Source organism: Oxyura jamaicensis, chromosome 8, assembly GCF_011077185.1.
Source record: "Oxyura jamaicensis isolate SHBP4307 breed ruddy duck chromosome 8, BPBGC_Ojam_1.0, whole genome shotgun sequence".
In the NCBI taxonomy this organism is placed as follows: domain Eukaryota; kingdom Metazoa; phylum Chordata; class Aves; order Anseriformes; family Anatidae; genus Oxyura; species Oxyura jamaicensis.
The window spans coordinates 30,856,679-30,876,987 of NC_048900.1; the positions used below are offsets into that span (position 1 = coordinate 30,856,679).

The following is a 20,309-nucleotide window of genomic DNA, read 5'->3' on the forward strand; positions in this document are numbered from 1 at the left end:
TACTCCTCAGGTATTCATTAATGCCCTTTGAACTTGGTTCCTCCTGGTTGATTATTCAGCACCTAAAGTGAGGCCTTCTTCCTGCTCCCTGGCAAAGTAAATGGGAAAGCAGGGCCAAAACTGCACCTTCAGTCTTGCATGTCAGAAGTAGGTCTCGCTGTAACTTAGATTCATTCATCCCATGCAAAACTAGCACATAAGGGTATAAATCACGTGCTGAATGCTTTAGAGATTGGAATAATATGTTGTATGTCCTGATGAAATATAGGAAATTTTTATTCAGCATTTAGTAATAGGAAACCTAGAGCCTGCTTCTCGTCTGTCTGCAAGATGTTGGAGACGCGGATCCCAAATACCACTGTGATTTTATATATAAAAACTTGACTAACATTATTAAAATGTTCAAGTTGATCATACTGGAGTGCTGACAAATCTGCTGGTTACTTTCCAATGTATTATTATGCTGTCAACAAAATATAAGTTGCCAAGTATATCATTTACCAAATATCCAACCTTTTAAGCAGAAGAGGGGAGATGACCTTTCTGGCAGTGACTGATGCAGTCAGTCTTGGTCTGTTTCAATGGTTTTGAATTTAGATGTCCACAATGGATCCTGAGTTCATAACTGTTAAAGACAGGTGTATTTGTCATTGAGCGTTTTTTATCGTCATTATGTCACCTATGTTATGTATATATTACATGAAAATTACGATTGCTTCTTTGTCTACATGCAGACATCACAGAGAGACGAATTAAATCATTGGTGTCATCAGCACCACAGAGTTTAGTGGATGTAAATTTGGCACCGAGGTTTAGTGTTGTATTTACCCTGTAACTCAAACCTCATCTCCAGGAATATTAATTCTAAAATTCACAGACAGAGTAACTGTATGTTTCTCATTACTTGTATTTTGGATGTTTTTAACTAGATATAGATAGAAGTTTTGCAAATATGTATTTCATCACAAGTTTTTCATTGCAATCAGCATTTTAAGGTTAAGAAGCATGGATTACTTTCAGGAAGAGGAGCAATAGTTTAGTTGAGACCATTTAATCCCACAAGTGGGGATATATTTTCTTTTATTTTCTGAAGTGTTCTTCCAGATTTCTCTGAGATAAAAAGCACGGCATAGAAAATATCAAATGTGAAGGAAAATTTTTCATTTTTCTATACCAAAGGAAAGTAGTGATTCAAGCAGTGATTCATAAGCAAAATAGGGTATTTCAGGGACACGCTGTGAATTGATCTATCAGGGATTATTTGACTCCAACATGGAGGAAAATAGGCCTGTAAGATACTGTTCAGATACCTCAAAAATATGATAAGGACAATGTAAACTCTGTTAATAACTGTGTAACATGGTTGGTTTGTTAAAGTTCCCATTAATGCAGCTGCATAATGAATTTGGATGACTGCTGGTCATGGGATAAAATTAATTTTTAATGGTGATGCAAGAGACATTGGCTTCACCAGACAACTCTGGCATTACTAAAAGTCTGCTCAGGCTGCAGAGGGGCTTTGCTGCACGCAAGGGCTCCCCTGGCACCTGCAGACACGCAGGAACACCTTGTGCACCAGAAGAGGCTGACTCGACTCATTCAGTCCAGGAAGTGGACACATTCATTAACCCTGGTTTTAATCACGCGAAGCCTGTTTTAGGAAGAAAGTAGAAGAATCCAGGAAGCAGATGCAAACTGAAAAGAGAAAAAAAGGATGGTAAAGGAATAAAAAAAAAAGTATAAAAAGTATAAAAATTTATTCGCAAAGCCTTGATATTGCTAGGAGCTTTGCAATGGGTAATAAGGTTAATGGGTAATAAGGTGTTCTGTTTATTTATGTAATCAGGTAAGCAGAAGCAGATTTGAATTGAAATTTAGAATACTCTTTCCCAATAGTTTTATAAGCTGTATTGGGAAAGAATTTTGTGTGTGAACAAGGGTCAACATTATGAAGAGTTCACCTTTCTCTGCAATTAATCAAGCAAATCTTTCCAGTTACAGCACAATTCAAAACGTGGTCCTGAGCTGAGTGATTGATTTTACAGCTCTGATCCATTTATACCATAAACAAAATTGTTTGGAAATTTCTTTCCTATACATTATTTTAGGTCAGAAGGGTCCTTCTAAAATCCTTCCATATTGTACACAATGAAATGTTTTGCTGTGTGTTTTTATTCTGACTGAATCATGAAAGAGCTTGATTTCCAGTTTCTGTATGTAGGACTTTTGTTTTTGTGGTGCTTTTCATTTTAATCCCTTGAGAGAATTAGATAAAGTCGCACAAGTCTCCCGTGCCATAGATGATTGGGTTGTATTTAGACACCTTCTGCACCAGCAGTTCCATCTTTTGGGCATTGAAATTGATTTTTCTCATCTTAGCATCTGAAGATGGAGAGCGTGCCCTTGCCCATCGCCTGAGTGTGTACAGTGGCACGAACAGCAGAGGATGTGGAGTCAGCAGATTTTCGGGCACCAGAAATGGCAGCATCAGGAGCATCAGCACGAGTAGACTGTGTTGAGGTAGTTCTCCCAAACTGTACTATGCAACCAAATAGTTCTGGTATATAAAGGCTGATGAAGGCTGCCTCTTAGTCCACAATGTTTAATGCAGATTAATATGCTGTCTGCTTTTCCCGTATATTTACCTCATGTGTTAATTTTGAGCACATTGCTGCATTTTGCAGTAGTGTTTCTGGGAGCCATGCAGCCAAAGTGACAGCATGCTTTGTGGACTAGCTGCTCCTAACCGTTTGTGTTAACGATGAGACCATATGAAAGCAACAAAGCAACACAGTGCCACTTGTGATCAGGGGTTTCTGGAGTTATTTGTTCTTCATGGTCTCTGCTACGTTCTCTGATTTGTGGATTGATATTAAAGATTGCAAAAATGTAAGTTCTTATATATGATTTACAACTTTAGTTGAAATAAAGGCTATTTTTGATAGCTACTTCATAATATTTCAGTCTATGTATAACCATATTTGGTACCTCCAAATAAGTTTTTAATTAAACATATCATGTTATTATAAAGTCTGGATAAAATGTTGATTAAATTGTTTATGACGCACTGATTTATACTTGTAGTTCTTTGCTTTCCATGTGTTATATTCTAGAAATGATATGCATTGTCTTAAGATTCATTGAAAACTAATAGTGAGATTTCTTTGTCATGCATTAAGTGCTGAAGTAAATAGTTCTCTGTGGTTGTATCATGTAATGTTGTAGTTCTGGTTAAAATTTAACTGTTCTGCAACAGGTAGACTATTAACATTAGGTCCTAATTTTACAATGCAACTTCTAAATTGAATAATTAATGAATTTAAAGTTATATTGTAAATTTTAAAATAGCAGAAATGGAAGAGAATCCTGAATGTGACATTTTTAACAACTTTGAAATAAAGGTTACTGTGTACAACAAAAGTGTGAGAAAATATTATTTGAGATTAATACAGCAGTTATTCCAGTAATGACAACATATTTCCTTTTAGGTGCTTTTTATTTCTTCAGAAAATAAGGGTATCCATTTATCATAAAGTTGTATAAACATAATCCTTTATGTTGCTCCAGAAGGAAATAGATCACGTAACTGTTATAACTTTATCAGTCCTGTCTTCGTAGAATTACAACACAAAAAAACCTATGCATTCATTCATTGTGTAGCAGTATTGTACTGCATCTTTGATTGTATTTATCATTATGTGAATCTAACCACGTCTCTGACACAGTCACTTTCCACTCATGAATTTTTACCTATTTGAGATATTTTCATTAATGAGTACAATTCTTTGTATGTAGAAAAAATCAGAAATGTGCAGAAGTTTGTGACTAAAGGTTTGAATAAACCTTCACTTAATCACCATTTCACATCTGTCAGAAAACCAACCAGAATTTTGGTGGTAACTCCATGGTTTCTTTCAAGTAAGTTGTGGCAGCTGAGTCTTTCTTTATTTATTATGAAACTTAATGCAAGGTATTTTCCTGGTTATTTGAAGTGTTAACAATGTGTAGAAATGTAACTTCTGAATACGGCAACTAAAGCAAACATGCAAGAACATAAGAAAGGTATGTTAGGTAGTGTGTGTATTTACCATGAGTTATAATTGATACCACTGAATTTTGTAATGTGAGTTACGGTTTATGGGTTGTGAATGCTATTGAAGCTATTATAAGCAATGTTGATTTGTCCCCAAGTATTCAGTAATCTGTCTGAGCTACTCTTTGCACTGGTTTTCACACACCTGTTGTTTTTTGAGAACTACAGTCCATTACTGTGTGTAGAAGTAAAAAATGCACCCGATTCTGAACCTACTGTGAGGTCCGCTTCAACAGCTGAGAATTAGATCTTCTGCATATAACTCCTGCAGTTGGTTACGAGTGGAAGAATGGATCCAAATGTGATATGCATGAAGATTTATGTGAAAATTTTGGCTGCAAGTTTTATTATCACATTAATTAAATTACATTACATCATTTAAGCAATGAATATTTAACTGAGCATTACTCATAATTGCACCTTTCCTTTTTCACCTTTATAAAATGACCCCACATAAAAAAATATAAAATGGATCTTGCAGAAGAAAAATATAAGGAGTTACATGAAAGAGACAAAAATATCACAAGATAATGGAAAATCTCATATGATGTTCCCTTGGGTACATTTGGCAGTGTGCTTTATCTTTTAATACAGCATCAGCTAAATCAAATTAATCTGCCTCCATACAAATGCTGCAGTTTCTGAAACTATTTATTTGCCTGTCTTGAGAAATTACACAATCATGATTAAAAGCTGTATTTAGAAGTTGTTTTTTTATAATGAATTTATAGTACTGCAAACAAACCCTTTAAAGAAGAAGTTTTGTTCAAAGGTAGAAGACGGTATGAAATGCACCAAGTTTTCCCAAACTTGTTTGTAATTTAAAATTACCCTTCATTTCATCGTTGACGATTTTCAGAGTTTTACATTTCAAGACATGTAATTCCATGTGTGTATAAACAGTAATTATATATGTAAATACCAGAGAAAAGCCGCTGTTCAGCTTCCAGTTCCAGTTAGCAGGTAATTGCAGCCTTGTGGCTGATTATTCTTGGAGCATATTGTTAACATGGGCATGGGGAAACATAATCACTAGAAGAGTAGAAGCTTTTATTAACTTTAATGCAGAATGGTAAGGCCACAAGTAATACTGCCTTTGAGAGAAAAGTTTTCACTACAACTGTCTGTTGTAAACATATGTCACGGTTCCTCATTTTAGTTGTAAAGCCCATGTCCTGAGTGATGCTTGTGAATGTGCATGCAGCCAATGCTGGAACTGGAAAACTTTTAACGTCTGCAAGTGTAAATTAAGATAAACTCGCAATGCTCACTTAACATGCCGAGATGTTTCCTAGGGCATAAAACCTTTGTATTGTACTTAGGAGAGAAACATGTAGTGAAGATTAGTAATATTTAATTGCTTTTCACAACCTGATCATTCAGGCTGAAAGTGTGGGTACTGCCTGACTGCTGAACAAGTGGCTGGTCTTCAGAAGGGTCAGATTGATCAGTTTTAAACAGAAATACTTTGATTTCCAAAACAGCAACTGGTAAATTGTAGTTGAGTAATTGTAATCATTTTTCATAAGCGGAGTCCAGTCTTGTAAGCACATACTGCCAGGGGTTGCACACATTAGTGTAAAGAATCCTCATAAAGTTAATGAGATTCTTTATGGTAATAAGACTGTCCTTAGTCATCAAGTGTTTGCAATTACCAGTTTAATTACTTTCTCCATTAACTTGACTTAATCTAAAAATTTGTATGGAAATTTACAACTTGTATCTAAGTGCCAGAAGTCTAAAGTAGGCTAATATTAAATCAATTATGACACAATGGTGAAAGTTTTAGAAGGAGCAAGTTAGACCAAATGTAAACATTTTCAGGGATTTATGTGTTATTTAAAGAGAAAGGGAGTGGAAGTGAGCTGACTTGTAAATGAGTATGTTGCAGCTTTGTTTTAAAAAATCAGCTTTTTTCTGGCTTTGTAAAATTTCTCTCAGTCTTGCAAGATATTTCCAAAGAGATCTACAGTGCAGTTGGAGGACCAGAGGAGTTAAAAACATATTTTTGCTAGAATTTTAATGTAAAACAGAATCCTCTGCAGAAAGGAGTGGAAAATATTCACATTGTCCAGGTGACATCATTATCTTCCTTTAGTGTCCTCATCTGTTGTGCCAGTGCAGTGCTTATTGTTTCGTGAACAGCTTCTTGCCTTCCAGATACTTTTACATGTTGAAGAGTTACTGTTGAAAGATAAAATATTTTCATTATTCCTTCTGGCTTTATAACAATAATAATTCAAAGTAATAAATACTTTAAGTGCAAAATGGCAGTAAGAAGCAGACTGGGAACTGGGGAGCATGAATCGAGAGTTATATTACTAACTTAAAAGGGCAGTCAGCGTAGAGTATATAAAAAGTCGTTTCTGTTTAATAACCTGTGTGCTCAGTCTTGATTAATCATAGTTCTACTGACAAGTATTGTTTTGGAACAGTGTCGGATTTAACCACTCCATGCTTTGGCTTAAACTACAACATCTTTGTTTGCACCTTGTAGTCAAAAAATGGCTGGGACTTTTCCATTCATATTAGGTGCTAACCCCCTCAGAGCTGTGCAGGCAACCACCACTCATTTTGGCAAACAAACAAAAGGTCTCTTTTGCTTTTCTGTCTCAAAGATATCTGTGATTATTGATCAGATAGATGGAAGATGTGGGACAGGAAAAAGAAAAACAAAAAGAAACTACGTAGAACAGGGAGCTCGAGTGAGTACTAAGCAGATGAACTATCAGAAGGCATTAAAACGATGTTATAATGAATTAAGCTGCACTACAGTGACTTCAGCATGGAAAGATGAAAAGATTTTGAAAGTAATCTGTGACTGTTTCCAGGTATTTCCAACACTGTGTGATCAACAGAAATAAGCTTGTTGCTGAGTCTCAAAGACTTGGCAGGAGACAGATATCAGATATTGTGCAGAACCAGACAAAAAAAAAGAGGCCAGCAATAAAAACGTATAAGAAGATTTTAGAAAGCCACAAAGGTCAAAACAGAGATACAGGAACAAAGAAGGCACTGAAGAAATCAATAATGTAGGAGTACGACCTGCTGTGATACTACCAGGAATTTCACGGTACTGGGGCATCAGCTGCAAGGGACTTGGCATTGCATTTCCCAAAACCGGTGTGTAAATGCCCTGGCTTTTATACATTACCTTGCTTAAGTTTTTGGTGTTTATAAACACCAAAATGGTGTATGTAAAATACTGGTGTATGTAAAATACTGGAAATACTTGGTGTATGTAAAATACTTGAAATTATACTTGAAATTATATACTTGAAATTATACATGGGGAAACATAATCACTAGAAGAGTAGAAGCTTTTATTAACTTTAATGCAGAATGGTACTTGAAATACCATATAAGAATAATACTTGAAATTATACACCAAAATACATGGTGTATGTAAAATACTGGAAATTATGTTACCTGAACAATAACGAGCTAGATACAGGGTGTCCTATCCAAAGGAATTACTTGATCGGTGCAGCCGTGAACGACTTGCCTAAGAGTCCTAGATGACTTCTAACAACTTTTCTTTGCAGATCATTAATTTCTACAAAGTACAGAAGCACAGGTGGCACTTGATCTTAAGTTATGACCCTAACATTCATTCCTTGAAGTTAAGATGAAAGGTGGGGAAAAGCCATAGGTCAAAGAGTCTGTTGAATTAAAGAAATTTAATAAAAATACATAACTTCTTAAACTTGAGGGCTAAATATTTGTTTATCTTCCTGCTTTTTCATTTTAATAATATATGTCTAAGTAGAAAATACTCCACTCTACTACTGAAAAATGGCATTTATAATTCTGTGAAATAATTATTTTTTCCTATTTAGAAAACTAAACATGAGGTAAAGTTTTCTCATAATAACTATGCATCAATGTTCTCTATGTAACCTCATCACAACCTCATTTTCCATAACGCAAATGTCAAAACAGGTCTCCGTTTTTTAGCTGTAGCGTCTTTAATAATCAGTTTTACTTTTGATAGAAATTGCAGAGAAAAATTGTTGATATTGTAGATCCCATCGAGGAAGAGTGTGCTATTTTTTGGATTAGGATGAACTGAGTATCTCAGAAGGCCTTTAAACAGATGTTCTTGGTTAATATTAAGTAATTACTTTATCCTTTTTCCTTTTTTTTTTTTCTTTTTCTTTTTTATTTTTTAACACCACCAAAATGTAGTACTGTGTGCACATTGGACTCCCAGCGCTTAAAGAGAAGTCCAAGCAGCAATATTATCCTGTTCCTGTTTTGTTCATGGAAATAAAGGCAGTAATTAAGTTATTAAATTTGAACTTTATCCAGAACAGGGCAGCCACATTGCCTGCCTTTTGGAAGGGGTCCTGGCCAGGCTGTCTCCCAGATATGTCAAGGAGTTGCTTGGGCAGATTGGGCTCAGGAATTGATTGTCCAGGAATTGCTTGGGCTCCAGTAGGAGCCAAAGCTGGGTGAGGAAGCACTTGTGCTGAGGCAGCAGAAGGGAAGCTGCGAGCCAGCAGCCGAGGGCGCTCCCTTGCATGTTGCACCTCCTGCACAGCAGTAGCTCCCATGGCCCTGGCAGACTTAATGCCTGAAATGCCTTGTTTAGTGCAGAACTTTCATTATCAGGCCTGGAGGAATATAGTCTCATTATTCCATTTTATTTTCAAAACGAATAAAATCTGTGTGTAATATTTATAAAGCTATTTGGTTTAAATTTAATAACCTCTTTAAATATAAAGCATTGAGTGCAGTATTTGAAATCACTTACTTACTTTAAAAGTCAACCATCATAAACCATGAAGATCAATATATTCAAATGAGGACACTGCTCTTACTCTCCAATGTCATAGTAATTTTGAATGCAGCTTCCTAATCTCAGGTTCATACAACTATGAGATTCTAACAGTTTGGGAAGGTGTGAAGTAGCAATAGTTCCCATCTACCAGGGTGTAAATCAGCCTTAGAAAAATACTTTTTTTTTTTTTTTTTTTTTTTTTTTTTTTGGCCAGTGTGAGCAAAGCTGTACGTTGCACTAGAGCAGAACATCTGTTCCCACGGAAGAAGTCACTGTACTGCCATCCTTCTGGCATGTTCAGTCCTTCAGCTCGTGTTAAAAAGTTGCTCAGCAATTTTCCTTCCATTTTGAAAATATCTTTGCTGCTTTAGGATTACATCTTTGAGTCAGTGCATTCTCAGTATAGTTTTTAAAATTTCTGTTTATTTTTAAAAGCTTACCTGTATTCAAAACTGATACATTAAATACTTTCCAGAGTCAGTCCACATACGGTGTGACATGTACCTTTATAGGTCTAAGCTATACTAGAAATAACCTTTTTTTCCTCACAGCAAAAATCCAGAGATAAACTTGGGAGATTTATTCCATTCACTTCAATAAATCAGGAATTTCATCAAGTCATTTTTAGTCATTTTTCGTTTTTACTCTTATTTCACTGTTTGAGTCACCTGAGCCCAGGCAATGAAAGTGCCTTTGTGGCCGTTACGTGGTGACGGGTTGCAGACATAAATCCCGATTATTCGACATTTGAAGCCCTTTACTACATCATGCATATTTGATACTTACTTTTGGTTCAGTTTCACATGATACGTTCTTACGCGCCTCTCCTTCATAACGCTGTGAAGAGGATAAGCTGCTTTGGTTGATGGTGCTGTCATTCGCACCCTGGCTTTTGCAGCTGTGGCTGCGTGGAGCCTTTCTCGCCCCAGCAGGGTCCCAGGGTGGGAGCTGCACGGCCACAGACGGCACATAGAGGAACACTTGCCTAGGTGTGCCTTGCAGCATGTTAAGGGCCTGAATCTCAAATTGTTCGTTTAATTAGAAAGCTGTTTTCTGTTTTTCATCCATTTACGACGCTAGACTTTTCCTAAGCTACTGGAAGACAGTGAGTGGCACTAAAAACCACTGAATGCCATTGCTTGTTGGTGTGAGTTAGTTTCCCTACCACCGAAACAGAAGCCCTGTTTCAGGTCACCCATACAGCAGCCCCAAGAGGAGAGCCACATGGGCTCAGTGCAGTCTGTTAAGCCAACACAAGGACCCCAGGCAGCCTCAGCCCAGCTCCAGCTGTGCAGCGTGCAGGCTTTGTGCTTGTCCTTGTCACAGAAATGCTCTTGTATCATGGCTGAAATTAGATGCAGTTTCCGGGACATAACAGGCATCCTTTGTACTTTCGCTGTGAAGAGACTAAACACTTTTTAGTAGTTTATAAAGAAGTTGATCGCAAATTTACAGATAGAGATGTCATGATTTATATTATTTTCAATTGCTTATAAATGAGTCATTTTCCTTGAGCAACTGTGCAAAATTGTACCAAGATTTTGTGTTCATTTTTATATTAAGATAATTGTTGCTATCTTGGCAGATCTAGAACTTTAGCTAAAGTCAGGAAGCTGAAGTGTATTGTTCTCATCTGCAACAATGTCCATCTGATGTGACTCTTTTTACAACAAAAATATCATCTGAGTTTTATTCTTCTCTAAGCAAAAATTGACTGACTGCTCCCAAGGAAAAATTTCATCTTAGAAATTTCCTAATCTGTTTCAGGTCAATGCATAAACTGACTCAACTGGAGAGACTTGATCTGGGCAATAATGAATTCTCTGAGCTGGTAAGAAATGCCTTTTCTTAATAGAATGCCGGTGTGTTTTGGATGTTCTGTGCTTGGGAGATTAAACTTGAAAGGCATTACAATATCGTGGCCGCATGTTATGGTCACATTTACCTGTAAAATAGATCTGTTGTCTTCCACGAGGTCAGCATTGATAATGCAGTACACTTCATCTGCGTCAAGCTTCTGCAGCTCAGATCAAAGTGATTCTCATTCTCAGCTGGTTGCTGCTGTTGGACTACTTCAGTGTGAGATCAGTCGGAGATCTTACTGTAAATACCTCTGCTAATGATGTATTCTTAAAATCTAGCATTAAATACCAAATATATTAGAAATTATTATTAGCAGAAGTAAATTTTTTTTTTACACCAAAAGCAGTTTCTGTCCCTAACTAAACTCTAAGAGGTAACTCAGGTTGCCTGGGATGGAATGGCTTTCAGGAATTTTCCCCAGTCTTAGTACAGAAAATGATCAAGTTGCTGTTCCCTTCAGGGAAGTTTTTACAATGTCTATAGGAATTGACACGTCTCAGAAACAGTATGAGGTTGTTGAGTATGAGGTCAGTATGAGGTCCTAAGATGATAGACATACGTTTTTTCTAGCTGTGTTTAAATAATTCTGGTGAAATAGTACTACAGGCTTTTCACATGCTAGAATCTGGTTCATTCTGAAGCAAATGAAGTATTTTATCAGTTTCTGGCAGACTTTGAAAAAATCTCTATAACTTTACAGAGTTAAGGCAAACTGAAAGTCTTGTTTTACCTGTAAAAGTTGTGCTTCATCAAAAAGAAAAATACTGCTTAGTGACCTGATAATTCTTGATTTTCACAGCTGTAATGAATGAGAAATGATTTGGGGGGGAATTGCCCTTTTCTGTTTTTCTCACTGACATCTATAATGTTGAAAATAATAGAACATCCAATTAAAGCTTAATACTACTGTAATTTTAAGGTTTGATCATTGCATGCTGCTGTTTTAACTACTGAATATGACAATTACAGACATGAAATAGTTCATAAATGTGGTATATTCAGGAAAGCGTTCAGAAATCAGCCTTTGTTAAGCTATTTTTGAGACCATAAATTATATAAAAGGCAGAGTTTAACATGTGCTGCAAGATGAGATTTGGTCTTTCTTTTCAGCAGTTTGTTTCTAAAACTCCACATTTCTCACTTCACTTATTTGCCTTGTTCATAAATTGCATACTGCCAATAAACTGCTTAGAACAAGAGCTTCTAAGGAGTTCTTCTTTGCATTCATTTCATTTCCAAAGGTTTCTTACAGGTTTTTAAAAAGAGCAATAACAAGTCAGTTCATTTAATATACTGCTTATTTCATTAGCTATCTGAGAGTGTGATGTGTTTTTTAAAAAAAAAGGGGGGGGGGGGGGCTGAAGGGAATATTTTTGTAAGAAAATACTGGTTTATTCAACTAAAAAAAAAAAAAAAGGGGGGGGGGGGTTTATGTAGCTGTCCATAATATTTTCTATTCTTTTCCTCAGCCTGAGGTTCTCGAACAAATACAAAATCTAAAGGAATTGTGGATGGACAATAATTCTTTGCAAATACTACCTGGGGTATGAGATTTTATTTTATGTAATCAACTTTCTATAATTAACTATTTACCGTGCAGTAAATGAATGTATGTGCATTTCTTGAACGGGTGCATATTCCTAGTTAAAGTTCATTAATTGAAGTGAATTAATTGTTATCATAAAATAATACAGTAGTGATACCCTAAAAACAGATAAATATGAAGAGCTTTAAATGTTGTTTTATTACATGATAGTGTGTAAATGGGAATGTGCCTGTTATGTTTCAGCCTCGTGCAGTTTTCATTGTGAAGGGAAATTGTTTACTGTTGTCTTCTCAGACACCATACATTAACTAGCAGTTTTATAAAACCCTACTTGACTTTTAAGAAGGAAAATTAAGTAATCTAAATAAAATTAAAGAAAACAGGTGGTACAACTATACTAGAATTGACTGAGAGAGTGAAATGAAGATAGCATTCCATTCTAAAAGCATTCCATTTAGAAAAAGAACAGTAAGTATTTTAAAATGTAGCCATTAGGGTCATGGAGCTGTATTAGTGCTGTTTCTGAGTTCTTGCTACCCCATGGTAGGACTTGGATTTTTTTTTTCATTATTTATTGACATAAATAATTTGATATTAACAAACAATGACTGGGGAAAGAGATCCCAGTCGTTAATCTTTTTCTGCACAGGTAGCAGATCTTATGTTTCACATAATGATGCTCCACTGGTGCAGGGAACTTTTAGATCTAGCATAAAAACATTTAGGCATTGTAAGGAGAAGTGGTATGTCCTCTTTCAGTTTTGAACATTTAATCAAAATTCAGTTTTCTGCATTGAACAAGGACTCTTTTAAATCTAAAATAATTTATGATAATTTTTCATTTTTTGCTAAGCAGGATGGCTCCACAGAAAATGGTCATTTTCGGTCACTGTACAAATGTCCACTTCTTGAGAACTTTGTTAGTGGGAAAACTGATTTTGAAACCTTTTGTTGATTCTGATATCAAATGGAGATAAAGAACAGAAATATTACAGTGTTATTGCTGCAGTGAAACTGAGTAGAAGAAATCAGCTATACAAGAGGGTGTGGGCATAAATATTTTAACCATTATTCTATTTTTTTTCTGATGACAATGAAATTGGTTAATATATCCAGTGCTAAAATGTGTTCCAGACACAGTCCTTCTGAGCTATCATGGCTAGAAAGGCTGTTTGGAGTCGAAGGTGTTTTGTAGATCTTGGAACTGAGTCCCAAGAATAATTTCTGTTTACTAAATCTGATTCTAGTAAGACCTTATGTTTTATGAAAACATTCTCCAAGACAGGCTGTTTAAAACAGTTAATACTAGCCTTAAATTTTGACTTCTGGAATCAGAAAGGAATTATCAATTGGGAATTGATTTGAAGATTTAGAGATTTGTCAGGTTTCCAGTGTTGATAATTTGGTTTTAAAAAACAGTAGTCTGTGCTAGAAACAAAGATTATATTCAACTGTTAGAATGGCAAACATTGGGATGACAGGGAGATTTTTCCCTTTTTACAACAACTCAGATCTGAATAATGATAATAAGAAACTGCCTACTTAGAAGCAGAGAGCAGGTGTCAGCAAGGTAAGAGATGGAAAGCAAACTATATTCACATTGTTTATCAAATAAAGCTGTCTAAAATTATTAGCCTTTTTCATACGTACAGTAAATAATCACTTAAAGTATAGGTAAATAAATTAAAAAAAAAAAAACAAAACTTTAGTAGAATCCATACAATTTCATAGGCAATTGCCATGGTCTACCCAAATCTATAAAGTTCTCTATAGACCATAAATGTTCATTCATCTCTTTTGAAATGTAATTTTGATAGTGCTCGTTTCACTTTTTTATAGCAAGTCTGTACTTTCTGTGGATCACAAAGTGTTAATGTGAATGCAAGGCACTGCAAGCAGATGGCAACTTCTAGTAATGGTATTGTGCTGCCTTATCTCACTCCTCCTTTGCAATCGAATCCTTGCCATCTGGTTGTAGATCCAGCTCATTCACTGTAAACCCAGCGGTGATATCTCTGTGCTGTTGCACTTGTAGGTTTTAGTGCAGGAAAAACAACAACACCTCCTTTTTTTTTTTTTTTTTTTTTTTTTTTGTGAGATATCATGTCTAGAATTAAGTGACTGTCTTGTGGTAATGAATCAAGAAGCAAATTACGTCTATAGCTTTAAACTCTTGCATGCTAAATGGATTTTCAAAGAAATTAGGGAAGAATTTCTGTCCTGTTACTCATTGATGTTATAGCAGCAATTAAACACTGCATTCACCAAGTATACTGTTGGGATTAACCTCTTATAATTGAACTATGAATATCTGAAGTCTAATTTTAGATTTTATCTAATGTAGACAATCAGTACGACACAGAAAAAGCATTGCCTGCGTATCTAGCTCCAGTGGCCTGCTGGTACAAGTAGACATGAATTGCGAGTAAATGTCTCTTGGATCTGTGTCCAGCTGAAGAATTAATATAGCTGGATGACTTGGAGAACTCAAACTTTCAGCAGATTTAATGCCTCTGGAACACATGAATTAGTGTGGCGTGTGTCACTAAGTTTGGTACAGCTGACTTGCAGAATGAAAGGCTAGTTTAACCACAATGGATAGCATCTTAAAAAGCCTTAGAATTTTCACTTGATCTCTTTAAAAGTCACAGGGAAACTAATTTTAGCTCTGTCCCATAGTTAAGCCTCTCTTTTTGTAGCTTCCTGAACAGGGAGGCTATTAGACCACTACTGATACTGCTTTGGTGAAATAAAAAAGCATGATGAGAAATCTAAACATAAATCCATATTACAGTTGTTTGTCTTTAAATTTAGAGATTGGCAAGCAGTTTCTATCTGTTCAAGTAACACTTTGTAACATACTATTAAGTCTATAGGGAAGTTAAAACAGCTCGTGTACCTGGATATGTCAAAAAACAGGATAGAAACTGTTGATTTGGACATATCAGGATGTGAAGGACTTGAAGATCTCCTGTTGTCATCAAATATGTTGCAGCAACTGCCAGACTCCATAGGTGAGATCTCCATAACTCATGTTTTTATAGTTGAGGATTTTTTTATTATTATTTTTTGTTTGTTTGTTTGTCTGTTTTTGGTAGCGATTAGACTTCATGGTAATTCATAGACAAGTAGAAATACTGCACTTCCTAGACAGATAGGATACTATTCCTATTTTATTTTCTTTTCATTTTTTTCAAGACTTCAGAAATATACCTAGTATTGTACTTGTTGCCATACAGCTCAGCATTTAATCTGTCCTTCATTTTGATGAAACATGGGACAAGAATGTGTTTGTATACTGGATATTTTCTAAGATCTAGACCTCAATTATTTAGTTAGACATCATTGCTTATTTAAGAATATTGGAGAAAGTGAAAAAGGGTGAAATATTTTTCTATTACTCTCTTTTTTCTGTTTTGTAGGACTGTTGAAAAGGCTGACAACTTTAAAAGTAGATGACAATCAGCTTACAATTCTGCCAAATGCAATCGGAAAGTGAGTATAAGTCTCAAGATTTTCAACATTAAGAAAAATCTGTTTTCCCTTCTGCTTGTGGAATGTATTTTTTTCTGAAATCAAAGTAAGACAGAGATGTACTGAATTACAAAGTAATTTCAAAGTGTGTGCCTAACATGCAGCTTAAAACATTTACACTTGAAGCAACACCGTTACTTTTGTGGACTTACACTGGCATAAGTGACGGGAAAGTGAAATATATCATATTTTTCAAGACAAAGAACAAAAGAGGTATCTTCTCGATGAATCACTTGTAATTTGGATGATTAGAGCAACAAAAGTATAAGAAATATAAGTATTTGGGGCAATATGTCTGTTCCCATAGCAACAGCTAGGACTTGATGCTGGGAAGAAAATGGCTGTAAACCTCTCATGTATGAAGATGTCTGAAAATATTGAAGTCACATAAATGGAAAAGTCATGACAATTCCATAGGTGTATATATCAAAATGTGAAAGTATTCTATAAGTGAACTTATTATGAAAAGCACTAATGATGCCCTTTAGATATCATTTTGCGAGATACTACATGATCATTGGTACAAAATTCTGTTGTGTTGCTGTGTGCAGAGCTTTCCTCTATAGTTTACTGCCTAATGAAATCCACAATTTCTTGTAAACTTCAAGGCAGGCTCGAGCCTGTCTCCAACACGATACAAAGAACCACCTACTTCCAAGTATGACTATTCTTCTGTACACAGAAATAGGTGATTCTTTATATTTCACATGACACATATCCCTTTCTAGCAGAAGATATCTTTAACGTTGGCATTTTTGTAGGATACTGCTTTCTCTACATATTTTACTTCTGTAATTCAATCTAAACTGACATTAGCAACAAAATTCGGAATGCAGGGTCCCTGGCCACCTTTTACAGCCATAGCTCTTGCGTTTTCATCCACCTCCTCACACCAGTATTCATGCAGAAGAAACGGAGTTCAGCCTAAGAAATGATTGTTTGTCTGGTGCGACTGAGCACATGGCTATACCAACCCCGTGCTGTCAGCACAGAACGTGGGGAAAGGGGCAGGCGATGTCTCTGGCATCTGTGCGCGGAGTTGCACTGAGGCTCTGTGCCTGTGCTTACAGTCCAAAAACTATCTTCTCTTCAGCGAGTTCTAGCTCAACAAACCACTTCATTAGCAGTATTTTTCTTAAGCCAGTGCTGTTGTGAGCCTTCCAAAATTAAAGCCTGGAAAGCTTTTGGAACTTGTTCAAAAATATCGTAGGAGGTCTCTCGAACAGAAGTAATCTCTAACCTCTATAGCTAGTGCTACTCCTGCAGCCATTTTATAGTAATATTTTCAATAGTAATTTAGTTATTTATATGAAATTCAGGAAAAGAAAATCCAAATTTGTGAACTATGAAAACTGTAGCATCTGAAAGCTCAGGTTTGGCTCGCTATGTTCTACTTTTTGCAGTGCCTTTAGATTTATGAGATATTAATGATGTGTAGTAAAAATTGGTTAAATGAATGACAAAAAGAAAATCTTATTGTATAGCAATAACTTCTGACTGTGAAAGCTCATAAGGCTCAAAGTTATATTTCAAAAAGGTTGATATAATGTCAAACATTATCTTTAATGATTTTGAGGATCATTTTTATAACCTGTCGTGACAATGCTGTCATATCGATTGAACTGTTCAGACTGATTCAGATTGGAGAGGATTCCCTCTTTTTTTCTTTTTTCTTTTTTCTTTTTTTAAATATCTGTTCAGTATTGTTTGTTGTGGATCCGTAATTATATTTGAAGAGTTGCTTACTGCTGCTCTAAAAGGTGTATTTGCAGAACACTAGGTTAATCATCTAATATTATCACATTATTTTTGAATGATTGGTTGTTACTTTTAAATGAAGTACTTTCCCTCATTTAATGAGGACAGTGTCTCCCACATCAAAATGAACTTCCTTTCTCTGACTCATCCATTTGGATAGTTTCCTACTGGGTCTCTTTCTCCTGAATAATACCCACTGCGGCGTTTATTATTGTCACACAAAGATTAGCGATGTGGAGGAGGGAATTCTCCCTCCAGGGACCAATTTCATGATGAGACACAGAGCACTTCAGCACTGCCTGAGTCAGTGTTGTTAGCAGTGAGCCACCACCCTCATTTTTGGCAGTCTTGTTCAAAGGGCAAGCCTGTAAGTGGCATTTAGAGTTGGACCCTGCAGTATACTACGCACAGTAGACCCAGCTTAATAAAATGGTTAAGCATGAGTTTATCAGAGGATTTATATCAATTAAGTACTTTACAAATTAGACCCAGGGACTGGAGATTGTATGTACAGGACCTGAGCGAATGCCCATGCTCCCACTTTCTGGGTAGGAAGGTCATGAGGAAGGTTGTGCCCCATACGTAGGTAGTGGGGCAGTAACTCAGGATATTTATATCCTGATACATGCTGGATATTGTGTCAGATGAGTGTTTTGTGTATGTTTCTAGTCAACACCATTTCTGACAGTATCAGATGCTGCAAAGGAAAGTGCAAATCTCGGTTCCTGGGTCTACAGAATTCCTTTTGCTTGTTGTTGGACAGATAGCAGTGGATGTGTCTGATACCTGGGATTTGGGCTGCTGTGGCTGTCAGGAGAAAAAGTCGGTGACTGTACAAAATGGGGCTGAGACAGGCTGGAACTACTCTTCTATTCATGGCAGACTTCATTCTCCATGAATGTCTCTTTACTAATCTGTCTAAAAATATTCCTCATCTACCTTAGGACACAAACTGAGAACTACCCCATTTTAATGGGTGCCACACTGAGTGGCAGGTTCATATCTGATTATTGCCTGTTCTTCTTTAAATCTATAGAGAACAATCTGAATTTAGCCCAAGTAGACATTAAAGTTAATGACATTTTAGCTAAATTAGCATGGTTGTAATTATAGCTGTTATTCTCAACATACTGTTCATCAAGTCATGGCGAGTGCAAAATCACTTTCTGGACTACATATTATTTAACGATGGTAGTTACAGCGGTAAATTATAGTTTCATGGGGACTTTGTTGTTTTTATTGTGGCCATCTTCAGTTGTCTACTGATGATGTCACCAGGGAGAAAAGAGGCTGAGAATGTCTGTACCAGACAATATCTTTCAAATAAAACTCTATTGTCTGATAAAATCATTCTTCACTGTCACAGAAACTTGCACGGTTACAGTTCAGACAATCAGAGCTTCCAATTTCCATTGGAAACATAGTTGTTCAAAATTAGTTTATCTATTTTCAAGCTTTTCTGATGGTGTTATCATCAGTAAAAGGAAGAATGTGCACATTTTTCAATTTAACAAGTCTTCAAGTTGGACTTCCATCTGTCAAAGCACGTATTCCGTAGGAAGTAGGTAAACATGTCTGGATTATGCCTTTACTGAAATTGGTTTGTAACTAGTTTGAAATAAATTATGGTAGATGCAAAGCTTATATTAAAGAAAAGCTAAAACCTGGCAGAGCTTTTGGATATATTCCATGCATCTCTTGCACTAATCACTGTATGACTCACTTTGGCTTTTCAGTCTCCTGAAACACAGCAATTATAGGAAAGTTCTGAGAATTCCTTGTAAGGAATATCTATTTCTGGTTTCACATTTCATAAAATCTGAAGGTTAAAAGACTTTTCTTTTTTTTTTTTTTTAATTAAGAAACTGGGATAAAGGTAAGTTAGACTTGCAATGAAGGTCTAGTCCAGCACCTGTGACTTGTATATGTGTACATGCATATATGCATATACGTATATGTATATGTATATACTGGGCTTGTAGCATGGCTGAACTTCTTATTGGCTCTACCAACACATTTGGAACATGCTTCTGGGCATCTAGTCCCTTTGTAAGTGGACTGGGAAATGTTGCTAATTATAGAACTCGAGAGAAAAGCATAGTACAGGTGGAGTAAAAAAGGGACGGCAGAAGTGAGGAGTGATGGCAATAAAATGCAGAAGTATGCCGTATGCTAGTTCTGTGCACTAGAAAGCGGTGTTTCTCTGTGCATACCAATCTTGGTGGTACAATGGGCTATGGATAACCTGGGCTATTTAGCCCCATATTTCTGAAAATATGATTGCATGGAGGAAAGCTCAGGGGTCTCTTTCTTCTCACAATTTGACAGAATACAGTAACATAAGGAAAGGAATAAAAGACAGTAATGGAGACTAGTTCACGTTTTATAAACGGAGAGCTTGACTCCTAGGAGATGATTTGTTTTAGTCTACTTAGTTTCAGTCCTTGCCATTCAGATATCCTTTTAAGATCACTGTTTAGCCAGAATTCTCAAAATGTGAAAGATAAGCACTTTTACAGAAGCTGTGTGTGACTAAAGCAGGCTGAGATTACTTTGCTGAGTTTGGATCCAAGATCATTGTTTTCACTACTGATCTGCTTTAGAAATGATGTCAAATGCATCAGTTGGAATGTACCTGAAGGCAAGTTCTGCATCAGTTTTTTTTTGTTTTTTTTTTTTCCTTTTTGCTCACCACTGATATTTCTATACCTGTTTTATGTCTGTGTATGTTA

General features: G+C 36.0%; 1 protein-coding gene across 11 annotated transcripts in view; it reads left to right on the top strand.

The window, feature by feature from the left end:
• The window catches only part of LRRC7 (leucine rich repeat containing 7), a 171,653-nt gene that overhangs the window by 101,959 nt on the left and 49,385 nt on the right, over nt 1-20,309 (top strand). For 10 of the 11 annotated variants that reach the window (XR_004752715.1, XM_035332661.1, XM_035332657.1 and 7 more), the window contains exons 8-11: nt 10,644-10,707; nt 12,209-12,283; nt 15,155-15,299; nt 15,708-15,780. Coding sequence is in view for 10 of the 11 variants with exons in the window: in XM_035332661.1 (XP_035188552.1) it covers nt 10,644-10,707; nt 12,209-12,283; nt 15,155-15,299; nt 15,708-15,780 (357 nt within the window). In the remaining variant the exon portion in view is untranslated. Of the gene's footprint in view, nt 1-2,379; nt 3,421-10,643; nt 10,708-12,208; nt 12,284-15,154; nt 15,300-15,707; nt 15,781-20,309 lie in introns of those variants that run through there. The other variant, XM_035332660.1, reaches the window with a different exon arrangement.